The sequence below is a fragment of the Chiloscyllium plagiosum genome, unplaced genomic scaffold, assembly GCF_037043375.1.
Source record: "Chiloscyllium plagiosum isolate Xiang-an unplaced genomic scaffold, Cpla_swu_hap1 HiC_scaffold_20, whole genome shotgun sequence".
Taxonomy (NCBI): Eukaryota; Metazoa; Chordata; class Chondrichthyes; order Orectolobiformes; family Hemiscylliidae; genus Chiloscyllium; species Chiloscyllium plagiosum.
Window position 1 is genome coordinate 45,211,639 of NW_028270158.1, and position 23,269 is coordinate 45,234,907.

General features: G+C 40.6%; 1 protein-coding gene across 1 annotated transcript in view; it reads left to right on the forward strand.

Annotated features, from left to right (window-relative positions):
- The window catches only part of lmtk2 (lemur tail kinase 2), a 152,859-nt gene that overhangs the window by 92,911 nt on the left and 36,679 nt on the right, over positions 1-23,269 (forward strand). Inside the window, exons 7-8 of the mRNA XM_087997905.1 lie at positions 14,206-14,336; positions 21,409-21,493. Of these exons, the coding sequence (XP_087854031.1) occupies positions 14,206-14,336; positions 21,409-21,493 (216 nt within the window). The remainder of the gene's footprint in view (positions 1-14,205; positions 14,337-21,408; positions 21,494-23,269) is intronic.

Consider the following 23,269-nt stretch of genomic DNA (forward strand, 5'->3'; position numbering starts at 1 on the left):
CCTCTGAGAATAGAGTGCAGGAATTTAGAGTTGAAGCCCAAGGGTAGGGAAGTTATTCTACAGTTGTGCAGGGTGTAGTGAAACCACATCTGGAGTACTGTGTACAGTTTTGTTCTCATTGCTTAAGAAAGGATGTAATTGAGCTACACCAGTTCTCAAAATGGAGACCTGTGACCAGTGGTGTCCCACTGGGATCCGTGCTAGGACCACTTGTTTGCGATATATGTAAATGATTTGGAGGAAGTGTAGGTAGCCTCATTAGCAAGTTTGCAGATGACATTAAGATTGGGAGAGTAGCAGATAGTGAAGGGGACTGTCAGAGATTACAGCAGAATATAGATAGATTGGAGAGTTGGGCAGAGAAATGGCAGATGGAGTTCAATCTGGACAAATGCGAGATGATGCATTTTGGAAGATGCAATTCCAAAATGAAATGTACAGTAAATGGAAAAGTCCTGGGGAAAATTGATGTACTGAAAGATCTGGGTTTTCAGGTCCATTTTTCGCTGAAGGTGGCAATGCAGGTCAGTAGACTGTCAAGAAGGCCTGCTTTCCTTCATCGGACGGGATATTGAGTACAAGAGTTGGCAGGTCATGTTACAGTTGTATAAGACTTTGGTTCGGCCATATTTGGAATACTGCGTACAGGATGTGGATGTTTTGGAGAAGGTGCAGAGGAGGTTCACCATGATGTTGCCTGGTATGGAGGGTGCTATCTGTGAGTAGAGATTGAGTAGGATTATTTTCATTAGAAAGAAGGTGGTTGTGGGGGACCCGATTAAGACCTACAAAATCATGAGATGTGTAGACAGGGTGGTTGGCAAGAAACCTTTTCCTAGAGTGGAGGGCTCAATTACTAGGGGTCACAAGTTTAAAGTGAGAGGGGAAACGTTTAGGGGAGATATATGTGGAAAGTTCTTTATGCAGAGGGTGGTGGGTGCCTGGAATGCGTTGCCAGTGAAGATTGTAGGGGCAGGAATAATAGCTTCATTTAAGATGTATCCAGACAGATACATGAATGGGCAGGGAGCAAAGGGATACCTTAGAAATTTTCCTTAGAAAATATTTAGCAGCAGATTTAGATAGAGGATCAGCGCAAGCTTGGGGCCGAAGGGCCTGTTCCTGCGCTGTAATGTTCTTTGTTGAGTTCAGAGAACTTTCACTTTCACTCGGCGTGTTACCTTATGAGAAAAGATTGAGCCTGCATCCATGAAAGTTTAGATGGATGAGAGGTGATCTTATTGAAATATAAGGTCCTGTGAGTACTTGACAGGGTATTTGATGCTATTGGGCTGTTTCCCATTATGGCAGAGATTAGACCTAAAGGGATACAGTTTAAAAATAATGGGGTCTCCCTTTTAAGTTAGAAGAGGATTGTTAGTCTGGGGAATTCGCTATCCAACAAAGTAGTGGAGATAAGGTAATTGAATATTTCTAAAGCTGAATAAGATGTGTTCTTGATTGACAAGGGAGTCAAGGATTATAGGGGCTAGTTAGGAAAATATAGTTGAAGCCTCACAATTAGATCAGCCATGATTGTATCAAATTTCAGAACAGTTTTGAGGTACCTAATAGCCTATTTCTGCTTCTATTTGTTCCATTTGCATTATGCCCCAAGTCCCTCCTCCCTACCTTTTATCTTAGCCTGCTGGACACACTTTCCTCATTCCTGAAGAAGGGCTTATGCCCGAAATGTTGATTCTCCTGTTCCCTGGATGCTGCCTGACCTGCTGCGCTGTTCCAGCAACACATTTTTAGCTCTGATCTCCAGCATCTGCAGACCTCACTTTCTCCTCCATTTGCATTATCTATCAAGCGTGGATTGTATTTATTTGCGGAGCAGGCTCAATTGGTTGTATGATTTATCCTTCTATTTCTTCTGTTCTTAACATTAAAGTACATGACTCAGTGACAGAAGTAAAGGAAAGAATCAGCATTATCAAAGGAGTCATCTTGTCAGATGTTAAAGTCCCATTTGTCAGCCCCCATGCACATCTAAACTCTTTGGTACTATTTAGAAATGATCATGGAAGTCACAATCATTGTGTTGTATGAAAAGTCATCTTTGGGTATGAAGTTCTGTCATGGTTATTGTGTATACTGGAGTTAGAGACACGGTTGATACTACAGAACTCAAAAGTTGCAGAAAAGTGACACATTTCCGAAGTTTTTCATTTTGAACTCATTAGGACAAACTTCAACTTTCAAGCTACTACAATTTATGCTACAAAACAGTCATGTGCAGATAGGCTGGTAAATTGAGTATGACCAAATGGGTGCCATGAGAAAGCAATGGAGAACCATAAACCATAGTACTGAAGAATGATGCTCCAGAATTAGCTATACCACTACAATACTTAAGATATGTCTACAAATACCAAAATACTGACCCTTCAGTCTGTTCTTAATTATCAGCAAAGTATTGGAAGGGATCATTACTATACTTTAAAGTGGAACTTGCTTAGCAATAACCTGCTCACTAACCCTCCGTTTGAGTTCTGCCAGAGCTATCCAGCTCCTGGTCTCATTACAGCCTTTGTCCAAACATGAACAAAAGTGCTGAGCTCCACAGAGAAGAGGAGGGCGATAACAAGACGACATTTGACTGGGTATGGCAATAAATAGTCCTCGGAAATTGGATTCAATAGGACACCAAGGTCAAACCCTGCACTGGTTGGAGCCAAATCGAGCACAAAAGAACATGTTTATGGTTATTGAAGATGACTTACTTCAGTTTCAGGGTATCACTGCAGGCATTCCTCGGCTCAATCATCTTCAACTTTTGCATCAGTGATTTTTTTTTCCCCCTCTTCCCACCACCACATAAAGTCAGAAATGGGAATGTTCACTGATTGCATAACACTCAGCACCATTCATGGTTCCTCAGACATTGAAACCATCTGTCTACAAGCCCTGGACAATCTCCAAGGTTGGACTGTTAATTGGCAAATCAATCCACACAAATGTTAGGCAATAATTATCTTCAAGAGAGAATTTTTGTTTTATTCATTCATGGATGGGGTGTCCCTGGTTAAAGCAAAAGTGAGACTGCAGATGCTGGAGATCAGAGTTGAGATTAGAGTGGTGCTGGAAAAGCACAGCAGGTCAGGCAGCATCCGAGGAGCAGGAAAATCAATGTTTCGGGCAAAAGCCATTCATCAGGAATCTGGCTAAGCCAACATTTAATGCCAACCTCTAATTCGTCAGATCAGATAAGAACAGCAGTTACCTTCCCTAAGGTAATTGGTAAATCAGATGGGTTTTTCTGACTATCAACGATGGGCAACAGTTTCATAGGACTCTTGATTCCAGTCTTTTTTTATATTGAGTTCAAATTTCACCATCCACCATAGTGGGATTTGAACCCAGGTCCCCAGAATATTACCTGGGTTCCAGGTGTAGGTTTGCTCGCTGAGCTGGAAGGTTCATTTTCAGACGTTTTGTCGCCATACACTGGTAACATCTTCAGTGAGCCTCCACACAAAGCATTGCTGATGATTCCTGCTTTCTATTTATATGTTTGGGTTTCTTTGGGTTCGTGATGTCATTTCCTGTGGTGATGACATTTCCTGTTCTTTTTCTCAGGGGGTGGTAAATCGGGTCCAAGTCAATGTGTTTGTTGATAGAGTTCCAGTTGGAATGCCATGCTTCTAGGAATCCTTGTGTGTGTGTCTCTGTCTGCCTTGTCTGAGGATGGATGTGTTGTCCCAGTTGAAGTAATGTCCTTTCTCATCTGTATGTAAGGATATCAGACAAGGAGTCACACCAACATTAAGCAGAAAAAAAAGGAAGGCAACACACCAGAAAAGAAAGTATAGAAAGACTTAAAAAAAAACCCATTATTATCCTACCTGCAGACAAAGGACGCTTGGCAATCATTTTAAACTAAAGAGACTACATTGAAAAAGTGAATGCACTACTTGCAGATGCCAACACTTAGCAACAAGTGGCGATAGACCCGAACCCACAACTAGAGAACCGAATCACAGCCCCACTCAAAAAACTTCAGAAATCTGGAGAAATAAATAAGATCCAACACACCATGCTTCTTTGGATTACCCAAAATTCACAAACCAGGAGCCCCTCCCTCAGACCCACAGTCTCGCTACCTGGAACACCAACTTGCAGATTGGCCAAGGAGCTACATCAAAGACAAAAACACTGAGTAGAAGACTCACGGCACTCTATCCACTCCACCCAAGAATTCCTGAAGACCATCAAACACACAAAGATAGAAGAAGATGAAATAATGATCATCTTTGATGTAACAGTCCTGTTCACATCCATCAACATCAACCTGGCCAAGGAAACACTGACTACACTATTAGAAGAACCAAAGACACATACATCAAACACCACCAACTTCATCAGCAAGGACAGTATCGTCAAGCTAGTGGACCCATACCTTACCACTCACATCACCTTCATTACCAAAATCTACAGACAAACCAACGGAACACCCATGGAATCTCCGAATTCTGAATTCTTAGCAGAGACATTAATGCAGAGACTCTAACAAATAGCTCTGCCAACCATCCAATCTAAACTTTGGGTCTGCTAAGTGGATGACACCTTTGTCATCACTAAACAAAACAAATTAGAGGAAACCTTCAAGACTATCAATAAAAACCTTACTGGCATAAAATTCACTAAAGAGGAGGAAAACAACAACAAACTGCCATTCCTAGATGTCTCAGTAGAGCGAACAGCCAATGGGAAACTTCAAACCAGTGTCTACAGGAAAACAACGCATATGGACCAAATATTGAACTATAGAAGCAATCACCTCAACATCCACAAACGAGGCTGCATCAGAACATTATTCCAACGAGCCGCCACACACTGCAGCACAGAGGAACTACGCAGAGCAGATGAAAATCACCTATACAGCGTATTCAAAAAGAACGGGTACCCATTGAACAGTCTGCAGATTTCTCAGCAACAAACCCAAACAAGCAGACAAAACATGTCCAGAAACCCTAGCTACTCTCCCCTACATCAAAGACATCTCTGAAATGACTGCCAGACTACTCAGACCCTTTGGCATCATGGTAGCCCACAAACCCACCAACACACTAAAACAGCTAATGAACTTGAAAGACCCTATACAGACAACAAGCAAAAGTAATGTCATTTACAAAATACTATGCAAAGACTGTAACAAACACTACATTGGACAAACAGGCAGAAAACTAGCCATCAGGACACATGAACATCAACTAGCCACAAAACGACATGACCCTCTCTCACTAATATGCTGATGAGGAAGGACGCCACTTTGACTGGGACAACACATCCATCCTAGGACAGGCCAAAAAGAGACACGCACGAGAATTCCTAGAAGCATGGCATTCCAACCGGAACTCTATCAACAAACACATTAATGTGGACCCAATTTACCACTACCTGAGAAAAAGAACAGGAAATGGCATCACCAACCCAAAGAAACCCAAACATATAAATGGAAAAGAGAAAACATGCCCACATTCTCCACAATGCTTTTCGGTGGCACAGTGGTTAGCACTGCTGCCTCTCAGCGCCAGAGACCCGGGTTCAATTCCCACCTCAGGCGACTGACTGTGTGGAGTTTGCACATTCTTCCTGTGTCTGCATGGGTTTCTTCTGGGTGCTCCGGTTTCCTCCCACAGTCTAAAAGTGTGCAGGGTAGGTGAATTGGCCATGCTAAATTGCCTGTAGTGTTAGGTAAAGGGTAAATGTAGGGGAATGGGTCTGGGTGGGTTGCGCTTTGGCGGGTCGGTGTGGACTTGGGCCAAAGGGGCTGTTTCCACACTGTAAGTAATCTAACCTAATCAGCAATGCTTTGTCTGGCGACTCACTGAAGATGTTACCTAGTGTATGGTGACAAAACATCAGAAAATGAACCTTCCAGCTCAGCGAGCAAATCTACATCCAGAACCTCAACCTGAGCTACAAATCTTCTCAAATCGAGATTACTTGGGTATCTGGATGAATAATCTATCATTAACAGAACTAGGCCCCCTAATGTAACCATCTCCACTTCACATTCCAATATCATTGCTATTGCTGATTTCACCACTATCACTGCTTGATTAGAAACTACATTAGATCAGCTATGAAACTGAGAACTGGTTAGATGCTTGGAATTCTGTGATGAATAACTTTACCCAAGATTGGTACTCTATCCACCATCATCACCACTATCTCCCTCCAAAACTGATGCATAGTAGCAGCAGAGTTTACCATCTACAAGATGCTCTTTTGTCAGAGTCTTCCTTACCTCTAACATCCACCACCTTTAAGGAAAAAGGTAGTAAATGCAGGAGAACATCACCGGCAAAATTCCTCTTAATGCCACATAGTCACTTGGATTATGACACTGACTTGGATCTGCATCACTGTTTCTTCATTATTGCTGGGTCAAAAGTCCAAAACACCTTTCCTAATAGCATTGTTGTTGTATCCCCATGAACTGCAGCACATCAAGAAAGCACCACAACTTTCTGAAGGGCAATAAGGATGAGTATTAAATTCCTAACCTGTGACTCTTGCATACCATGAACAATTGTTTTAAAAACGGCACACCAAGCTCCTGGATGATATTACTTCTATTTGCAGAGAGTTGTTCCCTGCATATGAATCTGTGTCAATTCGAGTAATTGAAAATGAATTTTTTCAAAATTTATTCTTTCAAGGTATGTGGGCATCCCTGCCTTGCCAGCATTCGTCTGTCCCTAGTTGCCCTTGAGAAGGCGGTGATGGTGAGCTGCCTCCTTGAACTGCTGTAGTCCGTATGCTGTAGATAGATGTACAATGCCATTAGGGAATTCAAGAATTCAAGGTGAGGGAGGTGTAAAAGGTAAGGTGATGGTGGGTGTCTTTCCCGCTGGTGGGTGATTTCAAGACGAGGGCACATATTTTTGAGACGAGAGGAGAAAGACTTTTTTTAAAAAAAGACATGAAGGGCACTTTTTTTACACAGGGAGTGGTTCACATGTAGAATGAACTTCCAGAGGAAATGGCGGATGTGAGTACAGTTACAACATTTAGAGGACATTTAGAGAAATACATCAACAAGAAGTGTTTGGAGAGATATGGAACAAGTGCTGCTACCTGCTCACGCACGCACACCATTCGTCCCACACTCCTTTCGCAAGCCCTCTAACCGTCTGATGGCAGGAAGTGGGCCGTTAGCAGCATCGCACACGGCACTGCGGCACTCTAATAGAGTCATAGAGATGTACAGCATGGAAACAGACCCTTCGGTCCAACCCGTCCATGCCAACCAGATATCCCAACCCAATTTAGTCCCACCTGTCAGCACCTTGGCCATATCCCTCCAAACCCTTCCTATTTATATATCCATCCAAATGCCTTTTAAATGTCGCAATTGTACCAACCTCCTCTGGCAGCTCATTCCATACATGTACCACTCTCTATGTGAAAACATAGCCCCTTAGGTCTCTTTTTTATATCTTTCCCCTCTCACTCTAAACCTAAGCCCTCTTGTTCTGGACTCCCCGACCCCAGGGAAAAGACTTTGCCTATTTACCCGATCCATGCCCCTCATAATTTTGTAAACCTCTATAAGGTCCCCCCTTAGCCTCTGATGCTCCAGAGAAAACAGCCCCAGCCTGTTCAGCCTCTCCCTATAGCTCAAATCCTCCAACCCTGGCAACATCCTTGTAAATCTTTTCTGAACCCTTTCAAGTTTCACAATATCTTTCCAATAGGAAGGAGACCAGAATTGCATGCAATATTCCAACAGTGGCCTAACCAATGTCCTGTACAGCCACAACATGACCTCCCAACTCCTGTACTCATACTCTGACCAATAAAAGAAAGCATACCAAACGCTGCCTTCACTATCCTATCTATCTGTAACTCCACTTTCAAGGCGCTAGTGGGCGGCATGGTGGCACAGTGGTTTGCACTGCTTCCTCACAGCGCCAGGGACCCGGGTTCAATTCCCGCCTCTGGACTGACTGTGTGGAGTTTGCACGTTCTCCCCGCGTCTGCGTGGGTTTCCTCTGGGTGCTCCGGTTTCCTCCCACAGTCCAAAGATGTGCAGGTAAGGTGAATTGGCCATGCTAAATTGCCCGTAGTGTTAGGTAAGGGATAAATGTAGGGGTCTGGGTGGGTTGCACTTTGGCCGGTCGGTGTGGACTTGCTGGGCCGAAGGGCCTGTTTCCACACTAATGTAATCTAATCTAATCTATGAACCTGTACTCCAAGGTCTCTTTGTTCAGCAACATTGCCTAGGACCTTACCATTAAGTGTATAAGTCCTGCTAAGATTTGCTTTCCCAAAATGCAGCACCTCTCGTTTATCTGAACTAAATTCCATCTGCCACTTCTCGGTCCATTTGGTCAAGATGTTGTAATCTGATGTAATCGTCTTCTCTGTCCACTACACCTCCAATTTTGGTGTTGTCTGCAAACTTACTGACTGTATCTCCTTATGCTCATATCCAAATCATTTATGTAAATGACAAAAAGTAGTGGACCCACCACCGATCCTTGTGGCACTCCACTGGTCACAGGCCTCCATTCTGAAAAACAACCCTCCATCACCACCCTCTGTCTTCTACCTTTGAGCCATCACTTTTTGATCCTCGCGTGATTTAAGGAGGCCTTGTGTATGAATCCTGCCTGCTGCATGCTTTTTATTTTGTTTCCTGACATTAATTATCCTGATCTGTGTGCAACATGACTTCTCTCTTCTCTACCTTGCTCTGTCCTGTATCCCTACCTTTGCAGCACAATCCGTTTCCAAACAATCAGTTATCTGAACAAAATACTCCCTGCCTGTCTCATTCAGAGAATTGAGGTTGTTCTAGATTAGATTAGATACCCGCATTATGGAAACAGGCCCTTTGGCCCAACATGTCCACACCGATCCTCCAAAGAGCAGCCTACCCAGACCCATTCCCCTACCTTATATTTACCCCTGACTAATGCACCTAACACTATGGCAATTTAGCATTGCCAATTCAGCTGGCTTGCACATCTTTGGATTGTGGGAAGAAACCGGAGCACCCGGAGGAAACCCACGCAGACACAGAGAGAATATGCAAACTCCACACAGACAGTCGGCCGAGGTTGCTGGCACTGTGAGGCAGCAGTGCTAACCACTGAGCCACCGTGCCGCCCTAAAATTCACATGACACAACAGATGATACAAATCAGGTAACTAGCCTGTTAGTCTTATAAGCTACGCTCAATCCCTTACTTGGTTCTGTATTACAAAATCATAGGCCTGCAGTGGAGGTTTCATTATAGACCTGAACTGAGTACCATCACAGCCATCTTCCTATGCATGTTTATACACTGTATCAACAAACTGTGAAAATTGCTGTGAGAGTCCAATTATGCCTGGTAAATTTTATTTGAAGCTAACCTATAGTAGCAAGCTTATGAAACTTAGTGAGTGTATTAAATATCTGCTAATTTTCATTTGGAAAGTTGTACCATCTATTTAATAGACACTTGGCCTTTTTTTGTCAATTTTGTATGACACATGTTAAAAATTCACTGAATTTGCAGTAGAAACATATTAAATATACATTTTTATATATATGTACATTTTGTACATATGTATTGCAGTGTCAGTTCTACATTTTTAATTTTAGCTTTTCATTAGATACATTGCCTGATTTCCACTTCATATTTAGTCATTTTATGTAGTGATAAGAGTTTCTTTTTAATGTTTGTTCATTTGGTGAGATAAGTCATTCAGTTGTAATAATTCTGAAAATATTGAGTAATAAAATTGGTCTTCAATGCTCAGAAGTTATGAAAAATAATCATGTTGTGTGTTTTTTTTATTTTATTTTCCCAGGGCTTCTCTTGAGGTCTATTTTTATTTTCAAAAGCTACTTTTTCATTTCCATTAACATTCTTTTAGATGATGCAATTTTGTAGTAACGTTGCATTCTGCAGTTGTGTTGGGGGAGTATAGTATTTAAACTTGCACTGATGCACATTTGAAATAATTCACAATATCCTCAACAATCATCATTATTAAACTTAAAGTAACAACACACAAGGAAAGTATTAATTTCCTAAATACCACAGTATTAAAACTGACACAAAAGAATAAGTATCTGATAACAAAAGAAGTTTTTAAAAAAATAATTGACATACTTCTTTAAACAAACCATTACCATAAACCGACCTTCCTCAGGCTGGTTGAGATCACATCTAAATTAGTTGCATATTTATTTCTAACAGTCGCTGCACCTCAAGTAATTTAGTCATAGAAGCTTTGAGTTATGACAATGTATAAATGCACATTTTTATGAAATCAAACAGTTGAGTAGTAAATGATTAGATTGACAGGTGTTCATTACAACACAATCTCATTATAGTATTCCACTTGAGCATCTGCAATCTTAAGCTAGAGACTCCACTTTTAGTTGCAGGCATTCATTGCATTAGTTTTCCTGGCTCTCAGTTGAGAGTTCCATTGTAGAAAGGATTAATGTTGCTCCTCAGTGTTGCAACCCATCTCCCCTCCTTGAGGCCAGCAGTCTCACTTCTGAGATTCTGGCATGGCAGTTTCTCTCATTGCCATACTCCCCTTTTTGCCCCAAAAATGGGCTAACTTTTGTCCACATCTGTTGGTCAGCTTATCATCAGCACAGGAGAGAAACCGAGAGAAACAGCCTGGGATGGAGGAGCACCTCAGATATTCTGATCATTCCATGCCTGCAGCCAACTTTTTCTCCGATTGGTTTCCCTGTGATTGACTTTTCCTGTGCTTTTTGGCAGAGCATCCACTAGGTTCCACCATTTAGTTTGAATGCTGGTGAGCTTAATAACATTGTATGTTACCGATACTTTGGGGAATGCTAGAATCTTTTTAAAATTACTTTCACTATTCCGCTCCTTCAGAATTCTACTGCTATATCTCCTCTGTTTCCTCTTTAGACTAAATCTCCTCCTCGTCCAGTATGGTTATTCTGAAACCAGTGCAGCTATTGGTAGCCCATCTTGTAATAATGGTGAATTTATAATTTCCTGCCCACTTTCCAGAGAGCCAACTAACAAACTGGGGGCTTTTGTCAGCCTTCCTAGCACCAGATCATTTGAAGTTGGCAACTGAAACCAATCATTACTAGGAGTTCAACATACTGCTGTTGTCACTTTGGCTTTGGAATTTGTTTCCTTGGTTATGCAAACGAAGCAACTTGGTAGACAGCCCATTTTATGTCTGTTTTTCTTTTTCTTTCTTCCCTCACCCAACTATTATTCAAACTTTTCTCAATTTCATCGCGATATTTTTGTTTTTCTAATTCACTAATTTTGCATGAAATATGTGGCACAAAATGTTTCAAGCTATTTTTAGTGAAAGGGTTAACGTCAATGCAGGCTGTGTTAAAGACTGAATATAGAAAAGGTTTTAGTAACAATGATTTACAATATATAACATTAGTTTCAAATTGTGGAAGTTTTACTGGGTTGTTTGTCTTGGATGGTATTCAATTTCAGAACAACTATATTGAATCATGAGCATACTTATGGAAAATTGTCCAAGTATGTCCTGTACATTAAAAGCAGGACAAATGCAACCCAGCCAATTACTGCCTCATCATTCTGCTCTTGATCATCAGTAAAGTGATGGAAGTGTCATCAGCAGTGCTATCAAGCAATACTTGCTCAGCAATAATTTGCTCAATGACGCCCAGTTTGGGTGAACCTGGACCCGACCTCATTACAGCCTTGGGTCAAACATGAATAAATGAGTTTAATTCCAGTGGTGAGGTAAGAGTGACAGCCATTGACGTCAAGGCTACATTTGATCAAGTATGGCATCAAGGAGCCTTGGCAAAACTGGAAACAGTGAGAATCTGGGGGCAAACTCTGGTGATTAGAGTCTTACCTGACACTTAAGAAGATGGCTATGGTTGTTGGAGGTTGGTCATCTCAGCTCCTGGACATCTCTCCAGGAGTTTCAGGGCAGTGTCCTAGGCCGAACCACTTTCAGCTGCTACATCAATGATCTTCCCTCTGTCATTAAGTCAGAGTGGGGATGTTCACTGATGATTACACAATGTTCAGCACCATTTGTGACGATTCAGATACTGAAGTAGTCCATGTCCAAATGCGACAAGATTTGGGCGACAAGATTTGGGCAATATCTAGGCTTGGGCTGACAAGCAGCAAGTAACGTTTTTAGACAATGATCATCACTAATAAGAGACAATCTAACCACAGCCTCTTGACATTCAGTGGTGTCACTGTCAGTATCAAATCCTGGGGGTTATCATTAACCAGACACTCAACGGGCTCTCCCCACATAAACGTAGCGGCTACACGAGATGGTCGGAGACTAGGAGTACTGCAGTGAGTAACACACCACCTGACTCCCCAAAGCTTGTCCACCATTTACAAAGCACAAGTCAGGACTATGATGCAATATTCCCCACTTGCCTGGATGAGTGCAGCTCCAACAACACTCAAGAAGCTTGACATTATCCAGGACAAAGCAGCCTGCTTGATTGGCAGTATATCCACAAGCATCTGCTCCCTCCACCACTGGCACTCAGTAGCAACAGTGTGTGCTATCTACAAGATACACTGCAGAAGTTCACCATAGATCCTCAGACAGCACCTTCCAAACCCATGACTACTTCCATCTTGAAGGACAAGGGCAGCAGATATGGGAATACCACCACCTTCAAGTTCTCCTCCAAGCCACTCTCCATCCGGACTTGGAAATATATTGCAGTTCCTTCACTATTGCTGGGTCAAATTCCTGGCATTATTCCCTAATGGCATTGTGAGTCAATCCACAGCAGGTGTACTGCAGTGGTTCACGATGGCAGCTCGCCACCACTTTCACAAGGGCAACTAGGGACAGGCAATAAATGCGAGCCATCCAGCGACACCCATATCCAACAATTGAATAAATAAATACATAATAAAACTCAGGCTGGGATGGTTTATCTTAAGTCAGGGACAGATGGACTCCACGTATGGAGTCTTTCCACGTATGGAGTCAGCTATTACGAGGGGTGGTAGGCATAGGACAGATGTTAGGGGTAGATTCTTTACTCAGCGAGTCGTGAGTTCATGGAATGCCCTGCCAGTAGCAGTGGTGGACTCTCCCTCTTTATGGGCATTTAAACGGGCATTGGATAGGCATGGAGGATAGTGGGCTAGTGTAGGTTAGGTGGGCTTGGATCGGCACAACATCGAGGGCCAAAGGGCCTGTACTGCGCTGTATTTTTCTATGTTCTAGATGGGTGGGCCAGATAGGTAGCCAGCCTTTGCATTGCCAGCTTTATTTTAATTCACTTTTAGGATGTGGATGTCACTAGCTAGTCCAGCATTTATTGTCCTCTCTAGATGCTGTTGAACCAGTGGATAATGAGCTGCCCCCTTGAATTGCTGCAGTCCATTTGATGTAGCTATATTCACAATTGACCCAGAGGCACCGAAGGATGACAAAATATGTATATATGTGATCTGGAGGGAAATTTGCAGGAGGTGGTGTTCTTATGTACTTGCTGCGCTTGTCTTTCTCGAACTCTGTTTTCTCTCCCCAGATGCTGCCAGACCTACAGAATTTCTCCAGTAATAACTTTTTGTCAATGGTGACATTACCTTTTATGCACTAGATGGACTATAATGTGCCAAGAGCGTGCCTCATCATCACCATCTCAGGGACAATAAGGGACAGTTTGACAAATGCTGGCCTTATTAATGATGCTCATATCCCATGAAAGAAGAAAACTATCTAGCAAATAACCAGTTTAACAGAACCACCTGCGACCAAAAGGTGGCAGTATTTATGAATTACCTCATCCACAAAGAACTTGAATAAGACTTGGAGGCACGGCTGCCAGTGGTAGGATGATGAAAATTGTGGATGTACAAGAGACCAAAATTGGAGGAGCATAAATGTCTTGAACATTTCACTCTATTCCTCGATTGCATTTTTTTCATTATCATCTTATACCCTAGTGCAATGTTTAACCTGTCATTTTGTCTGGCATATAATACAGCCATTTTGAATGCAATCATAAAGCTTAGTAATTTCTTTATAAACAACTGCTTTCAATTCACAGCAGTATAAGAGATGCACATCCCTGGTACCCACCATCGAGAGAGCCATTAGCTTGCAAATTGGACAGGAGACGAGGGGATTGCAGATGCTATTAGCAGCAAATAGCTCAAATAATATGAACAATTAATGCTACTTTGTTCTTTGTATTCACAGGGTGACATAAAAGGGTATCTACGTGGTCAACAGCATGAACAGAGCCCCCATGGTTTGGAGCTGCTACAGAGAATGGCCTGTGAGATTGCTGCTGGACTTGCTCATCTGCACAAGCATGGTTTTGTACACAGGTGTTTATTATTATTATTATTATTATTATTATCCAAATTACTGTATTCTTTTGAGTAGATTCCTTAAAATGATTACATCATCTTTGTTTCCCTTTTGCTGACAAAGACAGCATATGACAATTGGGTTGCAGACATTTTAAGGATTATCAAACAAAATATATGCAGCCACTGATTGTGCTTGAAATTTATCTGAACGTGTGACCAGAGAGGCAACATGCCACTCGACCCAAGATATTGTATTTTCTAGGTTCATCTTCAAATCTATGTAGCCATTTTGTTGACTAGAATATTCCTCTTCCCTTGGCACCAAAGCCTTTTTTATTTGTTTTTAAGTAAAAGTCAAACTTAATTAATTTAAGTCTGTTAATATATATCAAGCTGGGTGCATTGATAATACTCTTAAAAGGATCTAAATTTAAAAATTGTTAGTTTGACAAATCAGTAAGGCATTCCAAGGCTCTTGAATATCTCTTGGGTGACTTGACAGGCCAAGGCATTTTAGCTGCTCAGGGACTGGCTGATTTTGCAAGGGGGTGGGAGGGAAAAATATGCAAAAGCAAAGTGAAAATTGAGGTGGTTTTATTTTATCAAAATATTGCTTGAAAATACACATAGATGTACATGTGCTTAAACAAATGGTTGCACTGTTCTTTAGTTTAGACTGTATCTGTGCTTTGTTTTAGGAATTAAGAGAAATATTTTAAGCAAAGAGAACTGTATACAGAAAGATATTACCTGATTTTGAGAGTCTGTTTTTCCAACAGATATCCAGCCACTTGAACAGTGCATTAAAAGAGGATACTTGAACAGTGCATTAAAAGAGGATATATATTTAATAATGTACTTTCCATGGGTACTTAGGTTGTCAACCTTGCAGTTGATTCATTTCATTGGATACTAAACAGGGACCAAAGGTGTGAAAAATCACTGTGAATCACAGTTTTTAAAAAGTAACTAGTAAATCCTTGTGTACCGAAACTTACTTTAGGTCCAGGCTGTAATATTTGTCAAAGTATTTGCTCTTCGGCTAACCTTGTGTGTTCACCTTAATTGGAATAAGACACAGCTGATTAAATTACACAACACTCATAAATGCTGTGCCTGTCTTGTCACTACTGCTAAATATGATAGTTTGATGTGACAGATCAGTTTACACGTGATTTATTAAGAGGCACTAAAGCAAAATATGATGATCTCTCCAAAGCTAAACAATCGGTAGATCTAATCTTAATTATTTGTACAGTCAATGATTACTCTATTGAGCAGACTGGAGAAAGTGGTGAATTCTCTTTTTCACCCCAAGATTGTTTTTGCATTTTTTTAAAACCACTTTGATAACTCACTTCCATTGGAGTGTCAATTTTGTGTGAATGAGATATTGGTGAAAAATGTATTCAGATATTTTCCAAGTAAGATTTGCTCAGTCTAACAATTTTTTAACTAAACTGCACAGATGAAAAGTGTCTGCCAGATTTTAATGTAACAAGCTGTAACTTTACAACCCTCCCCCCAGATGCATAGTCAACGCCTGCCCCTTTGTCCATCCACTTGTCACATACTTTGCCTTCTGTTCCTGAACTGTACAGTAAAAAGTAACTTGTATTCCTGAATGTTGGATCTTCTGGTTTACCATAACAAGTGTTCATTTCTGGCAACAATATCCTGCTGCTGTCTGAGTATGTGGAAAAGCTCCAGCATCAGTGATTTTGTTGCTGGTGGTGATTTCAAGCAGCTGAACTGTTTCATCCCACCCTGTTACTACTTGGAGATTACATGGATTTCTAAATGATACAGGTCTTTGCTATAAAGAGCATTTTGTTCGCACGAATTGCTATAACGTGATTGGTGAATTGTGGACATTGTTTGGACAATGTGAACTTTGTGTTGAACGGCTATAGCGACTTTTTTTTTGTTTCGCGATCTTCTACAGTCCGATTTTCTATTAGCAGTTTTCCATAACATGATTTTCTTTAGTGAAAGGTTGCTTAGGGACACACCTGTCACGTTATATCAGAACAACTTTGACTAAAATGATACCAATTTTTCAGTCTCATGGTACAGACAGTTAAGTAGCTTGTGTTATTTCTAATATTCATGCATAAATTATTTAGAATTAAATTTTTGAATTCAAACGTTTTGTATTGTGTCTGTGTCTATTCAGCATATTTATGGAATTGTAAAAAAAGGAGGCATCCAGTTCACGAGGGTACAAATCTGAAGTACTGCATGGTTCAATTATTGGTTTACAAACTGACACGATCATAGAATGGTTAAATTAGGGTGACCTTGATTTTGAATATCCTGAGAGACGCAGAGTTAAAGCTTCGAGTCCAGTGACCTTTTATCAGTACTGAAAATAGGTGGGGAAGGGTGGTATTGAAATTGATGAAGGGGATGAGTTTGGGAATAGAGTACATGAAGGCAGTACCTAGAGAGAGAGAAAAGGAATAGGAAACAAAGAAATTGTTTATAATAAATTGAGAGAGATAATCGTTAGGAGGATGCTAACAAGAAGTATAAATTATAGAAAATGGGTTGGCTGTGTTGGGAGTATCCTATATACAATAAGTCTTAAGGGTTTGGGAGAAGCTAATGAACAATGAGTAAAAGAGGCCTACTGTAGTGCTCCAACAAGGCTCAATGCAAGGTGGAGGAACAACACATGCTCCACCCTAGGTATCTTCTAGCTGTCAGGACTGAACATTGGGTTTACTAATTTCAGAACATGAACACCCTCTTTCTTGTTTGTTACCATCCAAAGACCCTCTATTCCCTTTTATGAGTCAAGTGCTGGAAACTGGGAGCTATATGTTTAATGACTGGTGAGAGCAGGAGGGTGAAGGGCCTCTTTCTGTACTGTAAAACTCTTGACTATGACAAAGGATGAGGCCATTCAGTTTGTTGCAGCTGTGCAGGCTCTCAACAACAGTAGTTTAGTTAGTCCCCTCTCTTTTTACTATTCTTGTAATTGTACAATTTTTTCCCCCTATGGGTACTTCCCTTTTGAAAGTTATGATTGCGATGGAAGCAGATTCACCCTTGGGTAGTACATTCAAGATCTTAACCACTTACTACTAAAGAGATTTTTCCCATGTGCCCTTTGATTTGTTTGGCAATCACTTTGAATCTGTAACCTGTGGACCTTGACCTTACTGGCAGTGGGAACACTTTCTCTGTTATCTAGACTATTCATGATTTTGAAGTTCGATTGGCCATCTTGGGTCAGAAAAATGAAAGATAGAAGGAAGAGTTTAGAATTTATAAAGCTCTTCATCCCATTTCTCAAATTCCTAAGGTACTTCACATGACTCACCTTTACATGCAGCGATTGCTGTGTTGGCAAACATGACAATTAATTTACGTACAATCGATAATGGGAAGTGTGACCAGTTAATCTGGTTTTTGATGTTAGCAGTTAAAGGATGCATCAAAAACCTGAAATTGCTGGAGAAACTCAGCAGGTTTGGCAGCATCTATAGGAAGAAAGCAGAGTTAATGTTCTGATTCTTCATTAGAACCGTTAGTGGCTCGGAAAAAGTGATATTTATGCTGAAGCCAAAGTTGGGGAGTCACCGGACTCGGTGTTAATTCTGCGTTCTTCTCGCAGCTGTTTTTGTTTCAAATCTCCAGCATCCACACTTTGTTTTGTTTTGGTTGAAGGAGGAATGTTAAGTAGCCTTTAGGAGAATTGTAAAACATAGTAGAGGGCCATTTGGCTCATTGTACTTCTGCTAACTCTGAAAGAGAAAATCCAATAATCCCGTTTCCCTGCTTTTTCTCCATAACATTGCAATGTTCCCCATCTCAAGCATGTATCTGGTTTACTTTCCTAACCCTGCACATCTTTGGACTGTGGGAGGAAACCCATGCAGACACAGACCCTGGTACTGTGGGACAATGGTGCTAACCACTGAGCCACCAGCTACAACACTGGTATCTATCCAACAATGTGGAAAATTGGCAAGATATGTCTTGTACACAAAGGGTAGGGCAAATCCAACTTGGCCCATCAGGCTACTGTCAATCATCAGTAAAATGCTGAAAGGTATCATCAACAAGCAGTACTTGTTTAGCAATAACCTGCTCAGTGTTGCCCAGTTTGGGTTCTGCTAGGGTCGTACAACACCTGAGCTCGTTAGAGTCTTAGTGTTAACATGGACAAAAAGAGCTGAGTTCCAGAGGTGAGGTGACAGTGATTCCCTTGACATCAAGGCCACATTTGAGCAAATATATCTCTAAGAAGCCATAGCAGAACTGGAGTCAATGGCAAATAAGGAAGGGGAATACTCTCTGCTGGTTGGGGTCATACCTCGTACAGAGGAAGAATGGTTGTGGTTATTGGGAGTCCATTGTCTTAGCTCCATCACTGCACGAGTTCTTCAGTGTCCTAGGCCTAACCATCTTCAGCTGCATCAAAAAACCATTCTCTTTATCGTGAGGTCAGAAGCGGGAATATTTTCAAATGATTGCACAGTGTTCAAGACCATTTATAATACCTCAGATACTGAAGCAGTCCATGTTCAAATACAGCAGCTCCATTAAATGGATGTACAGCACAGAAACAGACCCTTCGGTCCAACGCATCCATGCCAGCCACATATCCCAACCTAATCTAGTCCCGCTTGCCAGCACCTGGCCCATATCCCTCCAAAGCCTTCCTACTCCTATACCTAACCAGATGTCTTTTAAATGTTGCAATTGTACCAGCATCCACCACTTCCTTTGGCAGTTCATTCCATACACACACCATCCTCTGGGTGAAAAAGTTGCCCCTTAGATCTCTTTTATATCTTTCCCCTCTCACTGTAGACCTATGCCAACTAGCTCTGGACTCCCCCACCAGAGGGAAAAGACTTTATTTACCCTATCCATGCCCTTCATGATTTTATAAACACCTATAAGGTCACCCCTCAGCCTCCGATGCTCCAGGGAAACAGCCCCAGCATTTTCAAGCTTTCCCTGTAGCTCAAATCCTCCAACCTGGGCAACATCCTTGTAAATCTTTTCTGAACCCTTTCAAGTTTCACAACATCTTTCCGATAGGAAGGAGACCAGAATTGCACGCAATATTCCAAAGTGGCCCAACCAATGTCCTGTACAGCCGCAACATGACCTCGCAACTCCTATACTCAATACCCTGACCAATAAAGGAAAGTATACCAAACGCCACCTTCACTATACTATTGACCTGCGACTCCACTTTCAAGGAGCTATGAACCTGCACTCCAAGGTCTCTTTGTTCAGCAACACGCCCTAGGATCTTCCTATTAAGTGTATTGGTCCTGCTAAGATTTGCTTTCCCACAATACAACACCTCACATTTATCAATATTAAATTCCATCCAATACTGAGAGTATACGTTCTCTTCAATGACTGCAGCGGTTCTAGAAATCAGCTCGCTATCTTCTAGAAATCAGCTACTATTTTCTGCAAGACCATTAGAAATGGGCAATAAATTCAGATCTGTCCAGTGATGCCTATATCCCATGATTGGAGGGATAAAAACAAATGGGCAATTCCACACGAGCATATTGAATTGCACACAATTCTCATTCATGAATACTGTACTGAGTCATGACAAAGTGCAGCTGGTCACTAAAATTCCTTTGTGATTTTATAGGTAAAATTACATAGCTGTTTCCCCCAAAGAGATTGGGATTTCAGATGCATAGATCTTTAAAATGCCATGTACAGATGCAGAAAATAGTTAAGAAAACTAACCTTTATATCTAGAAGACAGGAATGTAAGGATGCAGAAGTTATGCTGCAGCTATACAAAACCTTGGTTAGACCTCACTTGGAGTACTGAGACCATATCTTAGGCAGGATGTTTTCGCTTTGGTGGGAGTGCAATGCAGGTTTACAAGAATGATGCTTGGACTTTAAGGGGTTAAGCTATGATGTGAGATTATACAAATTAGACCTGTTTTCTCTAGATTTTAGAAGTCTAAGAGGTGATTTGTTCAAAATCTTTTAAGATATTAACAGGAAAAGACATTTTATCTTTATCCTATTTTCAACGGCTGGAGATTCTGGAACCAGGGGCGTAATCTCAGAGTTAAGGGTCAAAATGTTCAGAATACATGTTAGGAAACATTTCTATACACAAAGGGTGGTATATTTTTGGAATGCTCTTTCCACAAACAGCACTTGATGCTAGATCAGTTGCTAATTTTAAATATCAGATTTTTTGTTAAGCAAAGTGTTAAGGGATATGGGCCATGGGCAGGTATATGGAGTTAGGCCATAAATCAGACAGGGTCTCATTAATGGTGGAATAGGCATGAGAGGCTGAATGACCTACTGCTGTTCTTTTCTTAGCCACAACATTGTCCAATTCAGTTTCTAGTTGCTGGTAGCCCTGTGATGTTAATTGAATGCTAGCACGCAATACGTTCACTCCACTGCAGTAATTGTGTTGTATGTGCAATACTTTGAAGAGATGCCAATGTTTCAAATCATTTTTCTGAAAATGTTCACTGCCATCATTAATTAGTGATGTTCATGCAAGTGAATTATTTTTATACATTGTTGTTCTTCGCCTGAGTGTTGCTAACTGACTTATAGATTTGTCCTGCATAATTGCTATTTTAAAATGTTTGCTAATTCGCAGCCAGATTATTATATTAATATTTAAAGTATAAAAACTGATGTTGACTACTCTAGATCATGTTTGCAGAAGTCACAATCCTTTGGGATATAGTGGTTTATTTTTCTGCAAGCTGTTTGTAAATTCTTGAGAAGAGATGTGATCTGTTGGGATGTAGAAAAGCAACAAAACTAATGGTGAAATGGAACTCAATTTTATATTGTATACTGTGCAACAATAACATTTCCCATTTATCACTATACTCTTGGGAGAAGTATCCTTGTTTTGTACTTCTGATGAAACCTGATTAGTGATGAGCAAAGCTAATTTTAGAGTACTTGAGCTAAGCTGTGTCCATTCTGTTATGAGAAGTTATTGATTGAATACGTTCAAAAGTTCTTTCTGACATTTATTTCTCTTTTGCCTCCTTCCTTTTCCGAATGGTGCTTTGCTGCGGCCTTGACATTATCTCCACCTTATTAGTGACCTAGCACTGCGGAATTGTTTTCTCACAACAGACTTAACAGTAAAAATCGGCGACTATGGGATAGGATTCAGCCGGTACAGGGTAAGCAATTCGTTCTTTAAGAGTTTTTCAATCTTGTAAGGCAGTTATTTCGGTGCTCCTCTGTATGCGTCACTTGCTAGTAATGAAGTTTGCTGCGATTTCAGACTAAAGCCTGTATATCTTTTATTTATGTAGAGCTGATGAAGTGAATCAAATTGAGTGTGGACAAATGTGTGCAAATTATCAGCAAATGGTGTTATTTTATACTACAAAATATTTAAATACAATGCTATGATTTATTAAACGTGCATTTAATTATAATCACTGAAAAATACACTTGAGAGCACAGTAATATCAAATGCTGCACCTCTTTTGCTCTGCATTTCTGAATTAGGTATTTTAATTGAGTGGAAAATAGTGGTTAAGTTCTCAAAATTATCACTGGTATTGAATTTCTCGCTGCAGTATTGTTACGGTGTTAGAATAATGGTGTGGTTGAAGATGCCTCTAGCAAGCTAGAGTTAATAGCCAACCAAGACTATGTAAAAGTAATGTATCATTTGATTAAAAGGTCTCCAATCATGAGCAAATTGTGTATTGTGCAGATGGAGTTCTTGCAATGTTAACAAGCCCAATGGTATTAAAAACCTGAAGAAGAGACAAAAAATGCATTTATTCTTTACATCATGAGATTTTATTAAGAGCAAAAGGTACTATAGCATGTTTTACATAACCTATCCAAACTTGTCCACCAATCCTGGTGCTTGTCTCAATTATTTAAGCATCTCTCAATAGTCTTTTCAACAGTCAACCTCTCAACAGATTGTGGGGTGGGAGTGTTAAAGTCAAGCTACCCTGCAAGGAGACATTCAGATTAAACCGTTTACCGCATTATTTTCACTTAATCATATATATGAATAAAGTGACTTGATATGTTTTTCTCTTGGAGTTGGAATCGGGAGTTTGAGCAATATTTCAGTTCAGTTTATTCTGAAAATAAATGAAATTTGTTACCCATTCACCAATTGATTGTTAAATGCGTCCTGAAAGGAGTGATCCCTTTCTTGTACAATCCAATTAGAAAACCTCTTCTAAATTATGAAGAATTTTGCTAGTGCTAATAGAACAGAAGGTTGGTTGATTATTTTTAAATGTAAATAATTGTGTTCTAACTACCTAATGATACAGACATATCAGTCTGATCGTTAGGTTTGGAGGCTCTGTTGTTGGCTTGTGTCACAAAATATCTCTCTGTATGCCCTGTATTCATTAACATTTTCCTTTGATTTTCATCTGTTCTGAAATATTTGAGTTTTTGTCCAGCTGTTTAAATTAATTTTGAAAATAATTTTACCATCCTTAATGTGAATTTGCTTGTAGGTGACAATTTGAATTGTTTGCATTTTTCTTACCCTGGCTAAATACTTCTACCTCCTGTGTGCAACTTATTGTATGTGCCTGATGTGCTCAGGCCTTAACAACAGGATCCTTGTTGCAAACTTTGAGAATTTCACAGCACAGGAGGACACTTTTTGTACTGAGCTTGGGTTCATCCAGCCAGTACTGCTCTATTCTCCTTTTCCTCTTAAAAATGTTCATTATCAAATGTTTGTCCACTTGTCTTTTAAGTACTCTGGAATCTTTCACAACTGTGCCTAGTAGTAATTTTATGTCCTAGTAGTAACAGTATGCATATTAACAATCTTCTAGGCTCTGAGGAGGCAATGTTGTTTAGGCTGGAGAGTTCTAATTATGAAGACAGATTAGACAGATGGGGGTTATTTTTCTTAGAACAGAGGAGACTGAGGGGAAGCATGATTGAGATGTATATTTTAC